Genomic DNA, 13,244 nt, shown 5'->3' with positions numbered 1-13,244 from the left:
TTGAAACAGTTTCTTTACTACAACTTTTGAAAACTACTGGTTGAGAAACTCCTAGTTAGAAAGGGCGTGATAAGAAAAAGTAATAACTAAACTCATGACATTGTTGATTTGCAAATTCATAGAATCAGAGTTGGAAATACCTTAGAGTTAATTTAGTCCAGTCTCCCAGCCAGCGCAAAAACTCTTTTTGTAGAATCTCCCACTTGAACTTTTATGAGGAGCTCGGTAACAGTGGTATGTTTTGGCTTTAGAGTTGGAGCAAGTATGGACTTTGTAATTACAGAAATGTTAAGCAAAAAATGACAGGAAAAGCATTTACTGGTGGATTAGAGAAAAGGTTGAATCAGTTATGGAATTTTAGAGTTGAAAGTGGTTTTAGAGGACATTTTGTCCCTCATATCTTCACCGTGTGTTTGATCCCTGTCTTATTTTTCAAATGGAAATTTTGTTGGTACCTTTTATTTTTATATCATGCTCATTTACAGATGTTTTAAACAGTTAAGCAAAATCAATTAACTAAGTGACTAGGTCTTACAGGATATGCAGCATTTTGTGGCCATAGCCCCTCATTTTTCTAAGACAGGGAAGGAGTTACATTTCTGCCTTTGTTTTCTAGGGTCGAGTTTGGGCATTGTAATTATACAACAGTCTGCTTTGTAGCAGTGTTATTTATGTTATTATAGTCCTTGAGTTCAAATCCACTCTGAGATACTAGCTGTGTGTAGTCCTGGGCAAGTCCCTTAACCTTTATTTGCCTCAGTTTCTTTGTCTGTAAAATGGGGCTAGTAATAGCCACCAGGGTTGTTGTGAGCTTAAAATGATATAATTAACACTTTCCAAACCTTACAGTACTAGAGAAATACTAGTGGTGATGATGATGATTATCTTCTGTACAGTCAGTCTTCAACTTTCATATGTTCCTAGAAAAACATGCTAAAGTAAAAAACCGCAAAAGTTGATAAGATACATTGAACCTCTACTAAATAGGGGATTAGTTCCCATGACCACCAAAATCTGTAATCTTTCTCTAGAGAATACTGAAAATACATTTTCCTTAATATTTTATTTTTTCAAGTGCATGTGAAAAAATTTTTAACATTTGTTTTTTAAAGTTTTGAGTTCCAAATTCTGTCCCTCCCTCCTTCTCCTCCCCCTCATTGAGAAAGCAATTTGTTATAGGTTATACATTTGCAGTCATGCAAAACATATTTCCATATTAGTCATGTTGTGAAAGAAAACACAGACCAAAAAAAAAAACCCAAGAAAGATAAAGAAAGTTGTTATTTTTTTTTAAAAAAGCATGCTTTGATCTACATTCAGTTTCCATTGGCCATGCATAGTATTTGTCATCTAAGTCCTTTGGAATTATCTTGGATCTTTGTATTGCTGACAATACCTAAGTCATTCACAGTTGATCATCTTACAATATTGCTCTTACTGTGTACAGTGTTCTCCTGGTTTTGCTCACTTTACTTTGCACCAGTTCATGTAGGTCTTTCTAAGCTTTTCTGAGAGCATCTTGCTCATAATTTCTTATAGCACAACAGTATTCCATCACAATCACAAACTATACCTTGTTCAGCTATACCCCAGTTGTTGGCCATGCCCTCAATTTCCAGTTCTTTGCCACCACCAAAAGAGTTGCTATAAATATTTTTATACATGTAAGTCCTTTTCCTTTTTGTTTTTTATGTCTTTGGGCTATAGACCTAGTAGTGGTATTGCTGGATCAAAGGATATACACAGTTTTATAGCCCTTTGGACATAGTTACAAATTGCTCTCCATAATGGTTGAATCAGTTCCCAACTCCATCAGAAGTGTATTAGTGTCTCAGTTTTCGCACATTACCTTCAACAGAAAATATACTTTTCTGCATACATTTCTTTATAATAAAATATTAATCCTGTTAATATGCACTATTCCTAAAACAATAACCATGAAATAACCCATAAAATGCAGGGGAAAGGAGAGACAATACTACATGGAACAGGGAAGGGCAAGGACAGTGATGTCAGAAGAACCCCGAGGTAAAAAAAAAGAAAGAGGGAACCTGCCATCTCTAATCTCCCTTTTGACTGTCACCTGATAAAAAGCACATGCCTTGGGGTGAGTCCTCAGCCCAAGTTTGAACTCCCACTCTGGGTGGCCTGGCCTGGCCAAGGCTGGCTTGGTTCAGCTACCTGTGGGCCAAAAAGCAGGTGGGAATGAAGGTGGGGATTGACCATCATCTCATTTACCCACAAACTTCAGTACTTTTCCATTTTTTTTTTCAATTCCCTCATCATGTCCTTGAAAGGTTACTTTAGTACTTCCTAGAGTGGATTCACAAACACTTTTATGAATACTGTTTTCCTTTTTGTGGATATAAATGTGGGCATTGTACCTCTCCTTTTTTTTCTTTACTGTTCATAGCCCGCAAACAGGCAAGTCAAAACTAGGTTACTAACAAAATCACCTTTTCTTTTCTGTTCTTTCCCTGGTCTCTCTCCCTGTAAATAAAAATGAATAGCTGCTTAAATGACCCCTAATTGTGCCTTTGTAATTTTGAGGAATTCCTTCTGCCATTGGAGCCCTCCAGTCTTGGAGTAGTCCTGCTGCTGTCATCTTCCTGTCTTTCTCAAATCTGAGTCTTTGTTCATCCTCCTGGACGTCTGTCTGAGTCTTTGGCTGTGGAACGAATATACCACCTTTTATATAGCAGGTTGGCAGCAGATATTTATTGGTATATTAAGTTATAACCCATGAATACATTATTGTTGGTTGGATCATGGCTCAGTGAATCTCGTCTGTTGTAACTGCATTGTTGCCATCTAGAAACAAGCTGGTTTTTTCTCTAGTTTATTTAACCAGTGTGTTGTTACAGATATTATGTTGATAGTATAATTTTAAAATGGTAGGCAGAATGGTATAAGGGCAGAGATGGGTTTGGAATCAGGAAGATGAGAGTTCGGGTCTAATCTTGGAAACCTGCTTGTTGATTAATCTATCTGTGCCTCAGGCATCTCTTTAGGACTCTTAGTTGCCTCCCATGCCCTGGAAGGGAGGAGTTTCCTGCACCAGTGAAATCACAAATCTAACCCTTCCCCCCAATAATTTTAAAAGAAAGTTTAGCCCCTCAGATGCTTCTCTTTAAAAATAATAGTAGAAAAAGGGCTCTGCCTGGGAGTAGGGAAACTTAAGGTCTATTCTTGGCTTTGCTACTAATAAGCTAAATTTCTTGGGCAATAATCTTTATGGACTTCAATTTTGTTTTAACAGTTAAGTTAGAAGATTGAACTAGGACAGGATTATAATGTCCTTTCCAGTTTTAAAATTTGATGATTCAAAAATTGGGACAATATTTGTGTAAAGCTCAATGAAATTGTGGAAGCCGGTAGCTTTGCATCTCTGCACTGTCAAATACTCTTGAATGATAGACCAGTGTACTGAAGGAGTGGGAAATTGTGCTTTGGAGTGCCATGTCCTTTTTAATTTTAGATGAATGCTGATTTCTCAAAGTTAGGCAAAGCCCTTGCTTTTTGAGGCCAGCTGCCTGCCTAAAGGAAATGTGTAGTTGGCGGACATCCTGGGAAAAACCTCCTGGGCCACATATCTTAACCTCTTTCAGGATTGCCCATTTCTTGTCTAGATAAATTTTAAATTCTCAAGGGATGGTGCTCCCCTGCAGAGACTACTGCTGACTGCCAGGAAGCCTTTCCTGATGCATTCTGAAACCTATCTTCTCCCTCTTCTGACCCCCCTTCCAATTTAGTTTCACTCCATTACTTTTTATTCATCTTCTTTATTTTCTGTTTTCCTAGTCAACATCTAATTCATTGCTAGCACCTCATCACACTGTTGTTTTTTTCCTGACCTCTAATAACGCCTTCCCCATCCCCCCAACCTAATTTCTGTGACTGGTTTTGAGCTCAATGACCTAATAAAAATCTTGCTTGTTTCTAGTCTTGGCACAGTGCCTTAATTCATATACCTCCATTATGGGAGGTACTAGCTTCCAAATTGCATTGTAGACTTTTTTTGGTTCACTATCTCCGTGATATCTTTAATTTGTAGGGGCCTTCATGGTTCCTTTCTTCCATGATATGGTTTGAAAAAAAAAGGTAATGCTTCAGTCAAAGAGCAACCTTGTTTCTAAAAGTTTATCTTATTTCTTGGCATTGTCATCCTTCCTGATACTTTTAGATTTTATTTGTGTCATTGCTTCCTTCTTCCTCATGACTTCCTTCTCAACACTTAATAAAAATATGTAGTTTTGACATTAGCCCAGGACGCTCTTGACCTTTGCTTTTAGTTTTCAGAGTTAGTCAGTTGGTTTCCTTTAGTGCTTAGTATCTCAACCTCTGATTCTGTATACGGAGATAAACAATTTCTGATCACTCTTTCTTTTGATCTGGATTGAGCCACTATGCTTTTTTTTCATCTGCATTCTCTCTTTTCACATCACTTTTAAGTGTTTTCTTTATTCACATCCTTTTGACTGTGGCTTCGTATTTAGCAGATACTTTATGTACATTTTAGGCTAGTTGCCCTTGTGGACCTTAAAGATGGAAGCCTTAGGTTTTATAGAAGCTAATTGGATGGCATTTGAAGTTGAGAGGAAAAATTAGCCTGTTTAAACCTGTTAAGGGACACTACCCTTACAACTAGAGCATTAACTTTTTTTTATTTCAATAAAGCTAGCTGTGGAAGAACAGTTACCAAATGGCCAGTATTAGGGTGTTAGAGACTTATAACAATTAAGTAATTGATCACAACTTGAAGAGCATTGTTCCTGAGGTTTTCTTACTTCTGAATAGCATTTTAGTGTCTGCCTAGTGTGCACGTCCCCACTGGCTTTTGTAAACTATCAGGTGTACCCTGAAACTAGGTCCTTTGAGTTGCATCACTTCTCATTCATCATTTATTGGCGCAGCTGGGAAGTTTGTCCTTCATAACCGTCGGCAGAGTGACTCAATGGGACAGCTAGGCTTCATAGACGTATAGCTATATCAGATAGGGCAAAGCTAATTTTCTAGAATACATAATTTTACTATTGGTAATTAGCTAAAACAGTTGCCATATGAGTTGCTCTCTGTGTGCTATAAATTAGCACAGGTAATTACTACAGCTATGAAAGCTTGAAGCATGAGTTGCTAAAGCTTTGATAGCGTGATTGTTCTGGGACAATCCTTTCTCCAGTTCAGTGATACTCTTCTGAAATTAGTGTCCTCTCTAGGCTGATGTCAAAACATCTCAGGACCATTACAAAAGGGCTAATGAACATAGGGGGAGATATTTCAGAGAGGAGAAATAACTTCTCCAGGGAGCAAAGTTAGATGTAGAATGCTCTTCCAGGTTGTAGCCTGGGTAATCACACACATTCATAAGGCTGTCTCTTCACGGTTAAAAACCGAAAAGCCAGTCTTTTTTTTTTTTTTCTTCAGGTAGTTGGTATCTATTTTAGATTGAAAGCAGAGGTGCTTACCAGGAAGGCATATACCTAGTCAAGTAAAATTTGTGTGCCATGGCAGTGGCCACTCCTTGAGGCACTGTCTTTGCCTTTCTTTTTATCCCCAGCACTTAGTGCAGTGCCTGGCATGTAGTAAGTGCTAATAAATTCATGTCAACTGACTGATTGTAGAGGACTCTTTACAGGGACCTGGATTGCAAAGATCTGATGCTCTTGAGAGTGATACTATTCATGCCCTTTGATCCAGCTATACCACTGCTAAGCCTATACTCAAAAGAGATCAAAGAAAGAGGAAAAGGTCCTTTATGTACAAAAATATTTATAGTGGCTCCCTTTTTGATAGCAAAAAACTGGAAACTAAGAGGATATTCAACAATGGAGAAATGGTTTGAATATGCTTTGGTGATGAAGAATGAATGAATGGTAGAATATTGTGCTGTAAATCTGGCCTCACACACTTACTAGCTATGTGACCCTGATCAAGTCACTTAGCCTCTATCTTTTTCAGTTACCTCAACTGGAAAATGGGCATAATGAATTGCTGTGAGGACCAAATGAGATAATATTTGTAAATGGTGCTTAGCATAGTTCCTGGTACAATGGTAGGGTCTAGGGGGCCATCTTCAGTTGTTCTGATCTATATCTTGCCACTGGACCCAGATGACTCCAGAGGAAAAAGTGAGGTTGGTGACCTTGCACAGCCCTCCCCCACTTAAATCCAATTCATTTGCAAGTCATGGCATCACCTTCCTGATATCTTGGTCCTCTTTGAGAGTGAAGGACAAACAAGGACAAGTAGGTTCCAAACCCCATTATATTTATGCATGTGGGTTTGGAGGTTGCTAGAAGAGGGAAAAAAACGCTAACAGATAACTGGTGCAGCAAAAAGAGAACTGGATTTGGTGTCAGTAGGTGAAGCTTTTAGGATTGGGGTGACATGAGCACGTGTGATAGCGCAAAGTGATGAATATGTGGCAAAGTTCAGATGTCAGGAAATAGGGTCATGAGTGCAAGTTAGAGGGTCTTTTCCATTCAGAAACCTTCAGTGGCTTTCTCTTCGCTACTGAATAAAATATAATCTCCTGATTCTAGCATTCAAAATCTTTTATAGCCTGGTCATATCCCACATTACCCTTCTTTACATCCTCTTTATTGCTTCCCAATTGGTATAGCTACTCTTCCCTGTTCTTTTCCTTTTCTTTCCCATCACTATGTATTTGCTCCTATTGTCTGCCATGCCTGAAGTGGACCTATTCTCTTTCTTTTGGCTCCTCTCCATTATACCCATAAATATAATTGACATGTCTTAGCCATAGAGCTGCAACCATTTTCGTAGCAGTGGAGTTATCCCTGACACCCATACCATTTTGTAGAAATGCTTTTTCTGGTCTGTAACTTTGTGTATGTTTTTCTGAGAGATTAATTCTGTTGTCTCGACTCCAGACTTTTTAATTTATCTTTTATTTTTCCCCTCACAGGTCCTCTCAGGATGTGCTATCATTGTCCGAGGACAGCCACGTGGTGGGCCTCCTCCTGAGAGGCAGATCAACCTCAGCAACATTCGTGCTGGGAACCTGGCTCGACGGGCAGCAGCAGGACAGCCAGATGCAAAGGATACACCAGATGAGGTAGGTAACTCTTTGTTTTCTGGGTTCTCCTTATAGGTAATTGGATATAAGGTAAATGTATTTCTTGATCATTGTCACTTTTATAATTGTTTGACTCCTTTGCAAAATTCCTGTGTCTTAGCACCAACAACAGGGCAAATTTCTCTTTAATTCCATTAATGTAGTTGGTTATTCATTCTTTGCCCATGGGACAGGGGTGACTATAGGTCTTAAACCTTCTCATTTACCCTTCTAGACAGATTTACTGCTTTGCCAGGGTTTTTGTAGCACCTTTCACTTTTAAAAAAATTGAAATTCTCTACTTTTGGCATCTGCTAGGCTAGGTTCTCCTAATCTTTGTAGAACAGCAATGATTATAGGAAGCTGAAAACCATCTTGGGTTCCCTTTCATCCTTTTGAAAGTTCCAGGTTCTTTTGAGTCCTCATGTGTTCTCTCCAATTGCTACTAATTCTCTTTTAAAAATGAAGAAACAAACTTTATGGGTGCTTTTTTTTTTTTTTAGAACACATTCATTTCTGAGTGGATCCCTTCCTACCTTCCCTATCCAGTGAGCCTTCCCTTGTACCAAAGATTTAAAAAAGAAGACAGTTCAATAAAACTGCCAGCTAACTATATTTGACAGCATATGCAACATTCCACTTTTTATAGCCCTTCATCTATCCATTGAAAGGAGGGATATGTATTTTCTCATCTCTACTCTAGAGCCAACCTTGGTCATGTATAATTAATGTAGTTTGTTAAATTTTATATTCATGTTCTACAACTTGTTTAGGGCATTTTTCAGGCAGTGCACATGGACATTATTTCCACTTCCTTGTTACCAAAAAAGTGATGCTATGAATGTTTTTTATGCGTATTGTAAACTTTGTCCTTTGACTTTGTTGAGGTTTCTTTCTAGCAGTAAAATCTCTGTCAAAGGTGTATGGACATTTTGGTCACTTTGGGAAAGTAGGGGCATAATTACCAGTTCTCTAGAATATTTAGGTCATTTACAGTTCTATGTGCATGTATTAGTGTGCCCTCTTTCTTGCATTCCACCTGACATAGACTGTTCTTTTGTCATTTTTGCAAGTTTACTAAATGTGAGGTGAAATTTCAGTCTTTCATGCATTTGTCAATTGTTTGCTCTTCTTTTGACAATTATTTCTCATATCCCTTGACCACTTAGGTATTGGGGAATGACTCTTCATCTTTCCGTGTGTGTGTGTGTGTGTGTGTGTGTGTGTGTGTGTGTGTGTGTGTGTGTATGAATTCTCTCTCTCCTTGGATATTGGACCATTATCAGAAATATTTGAAACAAAGCTAGTATTCTTTCTTGTCCTAGCTAAAGTGATTTTGTTCATGAAGAGATTTCCAGTTTCATGTTATTGAAATTGTCCATTTTATCTTTGGTGAACTATATCCCTTATTTGGTTAAGAATTCTCCCCATAGTCATACTTGTGAAAGGTGCCTCCATCTAGTTTCCTTTAATTTTTTTGTTACCGCTTTCTTCAGGAGTTAAACTAGATTTTATTAGTCCAGTTTCTCATTCTGCTTAGCTGAAATGAATTCTTTACTCTAACACAGACCTGCACAACCTGCAGCCTGGCCTGTGGGCCACAGGTTGTGCAGGCCTACTCTAACAGGTACTTTTCACTGTAGTTTAGTAGTACATTTGTGATGTGATCTCAGAAATAGTATTTTCGTGATCTGATTTTGGTCTCTAGTAATGACCTCTGCCAGTATCTTCCTGCCAGAGGGATGAAAAGTTTACAAAGATCATTTGGATTCTTAGAATTATATGCCGTATAACACAGAATTTTTTTTTTTTTGGTTGAGGGCAGGGGACCAATCACTGCTAGATGTTAATTCCATATAATTTGTTTCTTTTTTTAACTTTCCCGCTTGTGTAGATATATGGAATGGTGTTCTTGTCTATAAATACCTAAATGTGTGCCAGAGAACCATGTCTCTTGCTAGCTATGTTAGATTGCCTTTCGTTGAAAGTTTGGAAAGGAAAGGATGGTTGGGTATCTTGTAATGTGCTTGGGGGAGAGGAGTGATAGCCCAGGTTTTGCAATGCACCTTTCTAGTGGCCAGTGATTCACTAACCTTAGGAGAGGAGGTGTTAACAAAGGAAATGTTAGAAGGTCTTTGAGTTACTTTGCCAACTTTATTTAATTTTGGTGTTTCCTTACTGGGGATAGTTTTTTCATGCAAGGCTGACTGTCTCTACTTAGGAGAAACTTCATCAAAGTTGTGTCTTTTGGCCCGTTTTACCCTAATTATGGAAATAAGTTGGAGTTATTATCCAGATTTTGAGAAAACATTGTGCTACTATATTGGTTTTGCTTTCTGGAAAGAGCAGATTGGTTATTTTATAGGCGATAGTAATCTGTGTCACTCCCTTTTAGACCTTCCCATATTTGTTGCTTTTTAGTACTGCTCTCACCTTATATTCCAAGGTGGGAAAGGGTACTTACTGGTCTTGGAGTCTGAAGTCCTAAATTTGAGTTGGACTGAAATTCTGGATGTGTGAACCAGTGCAAGTCATTTAAACTTTCTGTGCCTTAGTTTCTTCATTTGTAAAATGGGAATAGTAATACTTGCTACATGGGCTTGTTGTAAGGAAAACATTTTGTAAGCAAACATTAAAACTTTATAAAAAGGAGAACTATTTTCATCCCAACCAGGTGGTTGTTGGAGTGGCAGTCAGATTTGGTGGATGTGGTTGATGTTCTGCCGTCTGAGTGCCTCCTGTTTTGCTAGAAGGCTTTGAGGTGATTTGCTTGCTTACAGAAAAGCATTGTGACTGAGTTTTACCTTAACTGATAAGGTAATCAGAGGTTCCATTTCTAGGCATCCTCTGTTGGTTTAAATGCTGTGTACAAAAGTACTTATGTCACAGGCATATTACTTGAGGTGTTGACTATAAACTGGAATTAGAGAGTTCTTATGTTGCATGTCTGTTTTGTCTTTTAGCCCTGGGGATTTCCTGCTCGAGAGTTCCTGCGGAAGAAGCTGATTGGGAAGGAAGTCTGTTTCACAATAGAGTACAAGAACCCCCAGGGTCGTGAATATGGCATGGTCTACCTTGGGAAAGGTGAGCTGAAGGCAATAAAGATCTATCTCTCCTGGAATCTAAAGTTCCTGGAGAAATCTATTTTTGCTTAAGAGGGTCCTAATGAAGTAGCCCTTAGGGAATTGGGAATATCAGAAAAGAGATGACTGTTCAGCAGAAAGTACTGAATGCATTGCAGGTGATGTGCTGACTTTCTTGGGTGTACATCCGTTCTGTTTCTTGTCCTCCACCACTTCCTGCACCTGCTAGTCTTGGGGTTTGTTGTTGGTTCAGGTGTTTGTAGGGCTACAGTCCTAGTTTGTGTTTGGGCCATCAGCTCTTGGAACATAATGGCTCTGGGCTTTTAGGTCACAGTGGTAATTGAATTTCTATGGATTTTCTATTGTGTCTTTTATTTACCTTATCCATCTTGTAACTTTTCTTCTTCTCTAGGGGACACTCTTTAGGAAAGGACAATTTATTAGGACGTGTAGTTTTCCTTGTAGTAATACCCCAATAACTATCTATTATAGAATGCTGAATGGGAGATTGTATGGTGTTGCCTAGTTGCAAGGATAGCGATAATGGGGTGGCCTAAAAACCTGGAATCATTTATATTGAAAGTGTTAGTAGAATCTCTTCAGGATGAAAAGGTTCAAATGCATTGATCTGGAGTTATTTTCAGTATAGACATCTTTTCCAGATTCTTGTCCTTCTGTGCTAAGGGAGCTGTAAGTGTTGTTCATGTGAGTGGGGAGTGGCTGATAGTTGATTACAAGAGAAGAAGGTTTATATTTTTAAAACAATTTCTGATTTCTGCTAGCTTGACCTTGAGGTTGGCAAGCTGAAGGAGGATAGACATTCTTGTGATACAATGTTTAATTTTTAAATGTTTTCTTTAATTATAGTAACAGAATTTGTGTTGAAATACAACTTAGAAGTCACCTCTGGCATATGTCAGCCTCAGTTTGAATACCTTCAGTGATGGAGAATTTTTAGAATATATGGATTTTTTTTCTCAAGGAAAATCATGTGCAAAACATAGAAATGCAATTAAAAAGATATGAGAGATAAAACACTGTGTTGTCTAGATGTAATGGAGAAATTTATTATATCTTTATAGGATAAAAATAATATTACCTAGATGTGAATGAATTTTTATTTTATCTTCAAGGGGCAAATATTGAAGAACTTCATCACCTGGAAAATATAGAAATTCTCTAAAATTTTATTTATGTTCTTTAACTCTGAGAGCCTTCAGCAGATGGTTAAATGGTGGCATTAGGACTTAATTAGGTTGCCATCTCCAAGTAGAGGCAGGGTGGAAAGAGCACTTGCTGGTCCAGAAGACAAGAAGGGCTGTGTCTGAATGCTGGTTTGGAGGCCAGCTCTGCAACCACTTCACCTTCTGAGCCCATGTTTCCTCATCTGTAAAAAATATTTTCCCTACTCAGAGTGACTTTGAAGATGGTGCTTTCTAAATCCTAAAGCACTATATAAATGTTACACAGCTATTACTATTACTACTTATTTTCAATCTCACATCTATGGAATTCAGGCTCAAGTGATTCATGTTATATAAGAAAACTCTACCCTTCTTTACAATATCAAAGTATGGGACAAAAACTTTCAGTCTCTAATTCAAACCAAAATGACAAACTGGTAAAACGTAGTTTTGGTATATTAACAGATGATATTATTTTAAATGTAACAGTTAGATGCCCCGATTCCTTGTTTTTCTTTAAATACCTTTCCTCTCTTTCCTCCTTAATTTTCTTTTAAACATTTTATTGATATCTTTTGTTTTTACATCACCTTCATTTCTAAATATATTCTTTCTTATCCCCAGTCACCTAGGGAACCATTCTTTATAACAAATAAAAAAAAAGAAAGAGGAAAAAATCAAGTCAGCAAAATGAACCAGCACAACCCAGTCGGATGGTATATACTATATTCCCTATTGGTGGCCATCCTTCTCTGTCAAGAAGGAAGGAGGGGGCCGGAAGAGAAGGAGGGACAGCAGATCACCTCATAGTCACACATTATTGCCTATGCAAGCATGGGGGATAGAATTTATTTTATAATATCTATTCTCATGCAGAGGAAAAGTGGTTTAGATTACCACAAAAGCATTTAATTCCCAGATAGTACTTACTTGTACTTTTCCCCTCCTCTACGGCCAGGTAGGGAGTGCCCTCTGAGATGGTAGGATATACCTGAGCTTTGGAAATATAGCATGTGTCTGGATCCTCAGGCCTTGGCCAAGAGCATATATCCATTCCCTACCTTCAATGACAACTCTATTTTACAGGTTCAAAAAACTTCATGGTGCCTGAGTAACTTGACTAAATCACCACAAAGAAGGACTAGAAATTTGATTGACTCGTAAGGCAATCTTCTAGTCTCTGTGGTCTGCCTCCGAGGAATTGAAATCTGGGAAATATACTTTTTCTCTGTTAAGGAAAGGATCAAAACACATTGCTTCCTGTTATATAGACCAATTTACAGTTATTTCAGTGTGAATAGTGCCAGTATAATGCCTGGTGGCTGTTGGCACCTGACATTGACTAAGCTTAATAATAATGGGCACCCGTATAGTTAGTTGTCCCAGAAATACTAAAGAAAACAAAGCTTACCGTTCATTTTCCTTTTCCTGGGTTTCTAATTTGGGGTAGCAGAGATATGGGATGAAGTCTCAATGGTATTCAAAATACTCATTCAGCCTTGCTATTTTGGCTGTAGCTATTAGTTAGCATTGGAGCCAACTAATTTATTACTTACTATATTATTGTCAGGCAGCAATGTTCATGATCATCAATTTCTTGGCTTGCAAAAAGTTTTAGCTCTGATTCCCAGCCTCAGAGTATCTCTGATTTTTTATAGACAAATAGCACTCACCTCAAATGATGATCTAACGATCTAAAATTATATATTCTTTTTCAGAGTGTTTGCTCTTATAGGAATCTTAGAGAAGGCTTACAATGGGCTCCGAGGGCTTGGGGAGCAATATGTGTGTATCTATCATTGTTTGACAGAACTAGGATAGATTGTATTGTGAAAATAAATCTTTTTGGGTTTTTCCCCCCTTATCGTGACCTTGTCTATCAGTCAGAGTGCTGTTTCA

The 13,244-nt window shown here is 38.0% G+C and overlaps 1 protein-coding gene across 1 annotated transcript in view; it reads left to right on the top strand.

The window, feature by feature from the left end:
* The window catches only part of SND1 (staphylococcal nuclease and tudor domain containing 1), a 484,576-nt gene that overhangs the window by 24,417 nt on the left and 446,915 nt on the right, over positions 1-13,244 (top strand). The window contains exons 2-3 of the mRNA XM_036759444.1: positions 6,929-7,078; positions 10,042-10,162. Of these exons, the coding sequence (XP_036615339.1) occupies positions 6,929-7,078; positions 10,042-10,162 (271 nt within the window). The remainder of the gene's footprint in view (positions 1-6,928; positions 7,079-10,041; positions 10,163-13,244) is intronic.

This window comes from Trichosurus vulpecula, chromosome 5, assembly GCF_011100635.1.
Source record: "Trichosurus vulpecula isolate mTriVul1 chromosome 5, mTriVul1.pri, whole genome shotgun sequence".
NCBI classification, from domain to species: Eukaryota; Metazoa; Chordata; class Mammalia; order Diprotodontia; family Phalangeridae; genus Trichosurus; species Trichosurus vulpecula.
The sequence above is the reverse complement of the archived record's forward strand: the minus strand, read 5'-3'. Positions and strand labels throughout refer to the sequence as shown.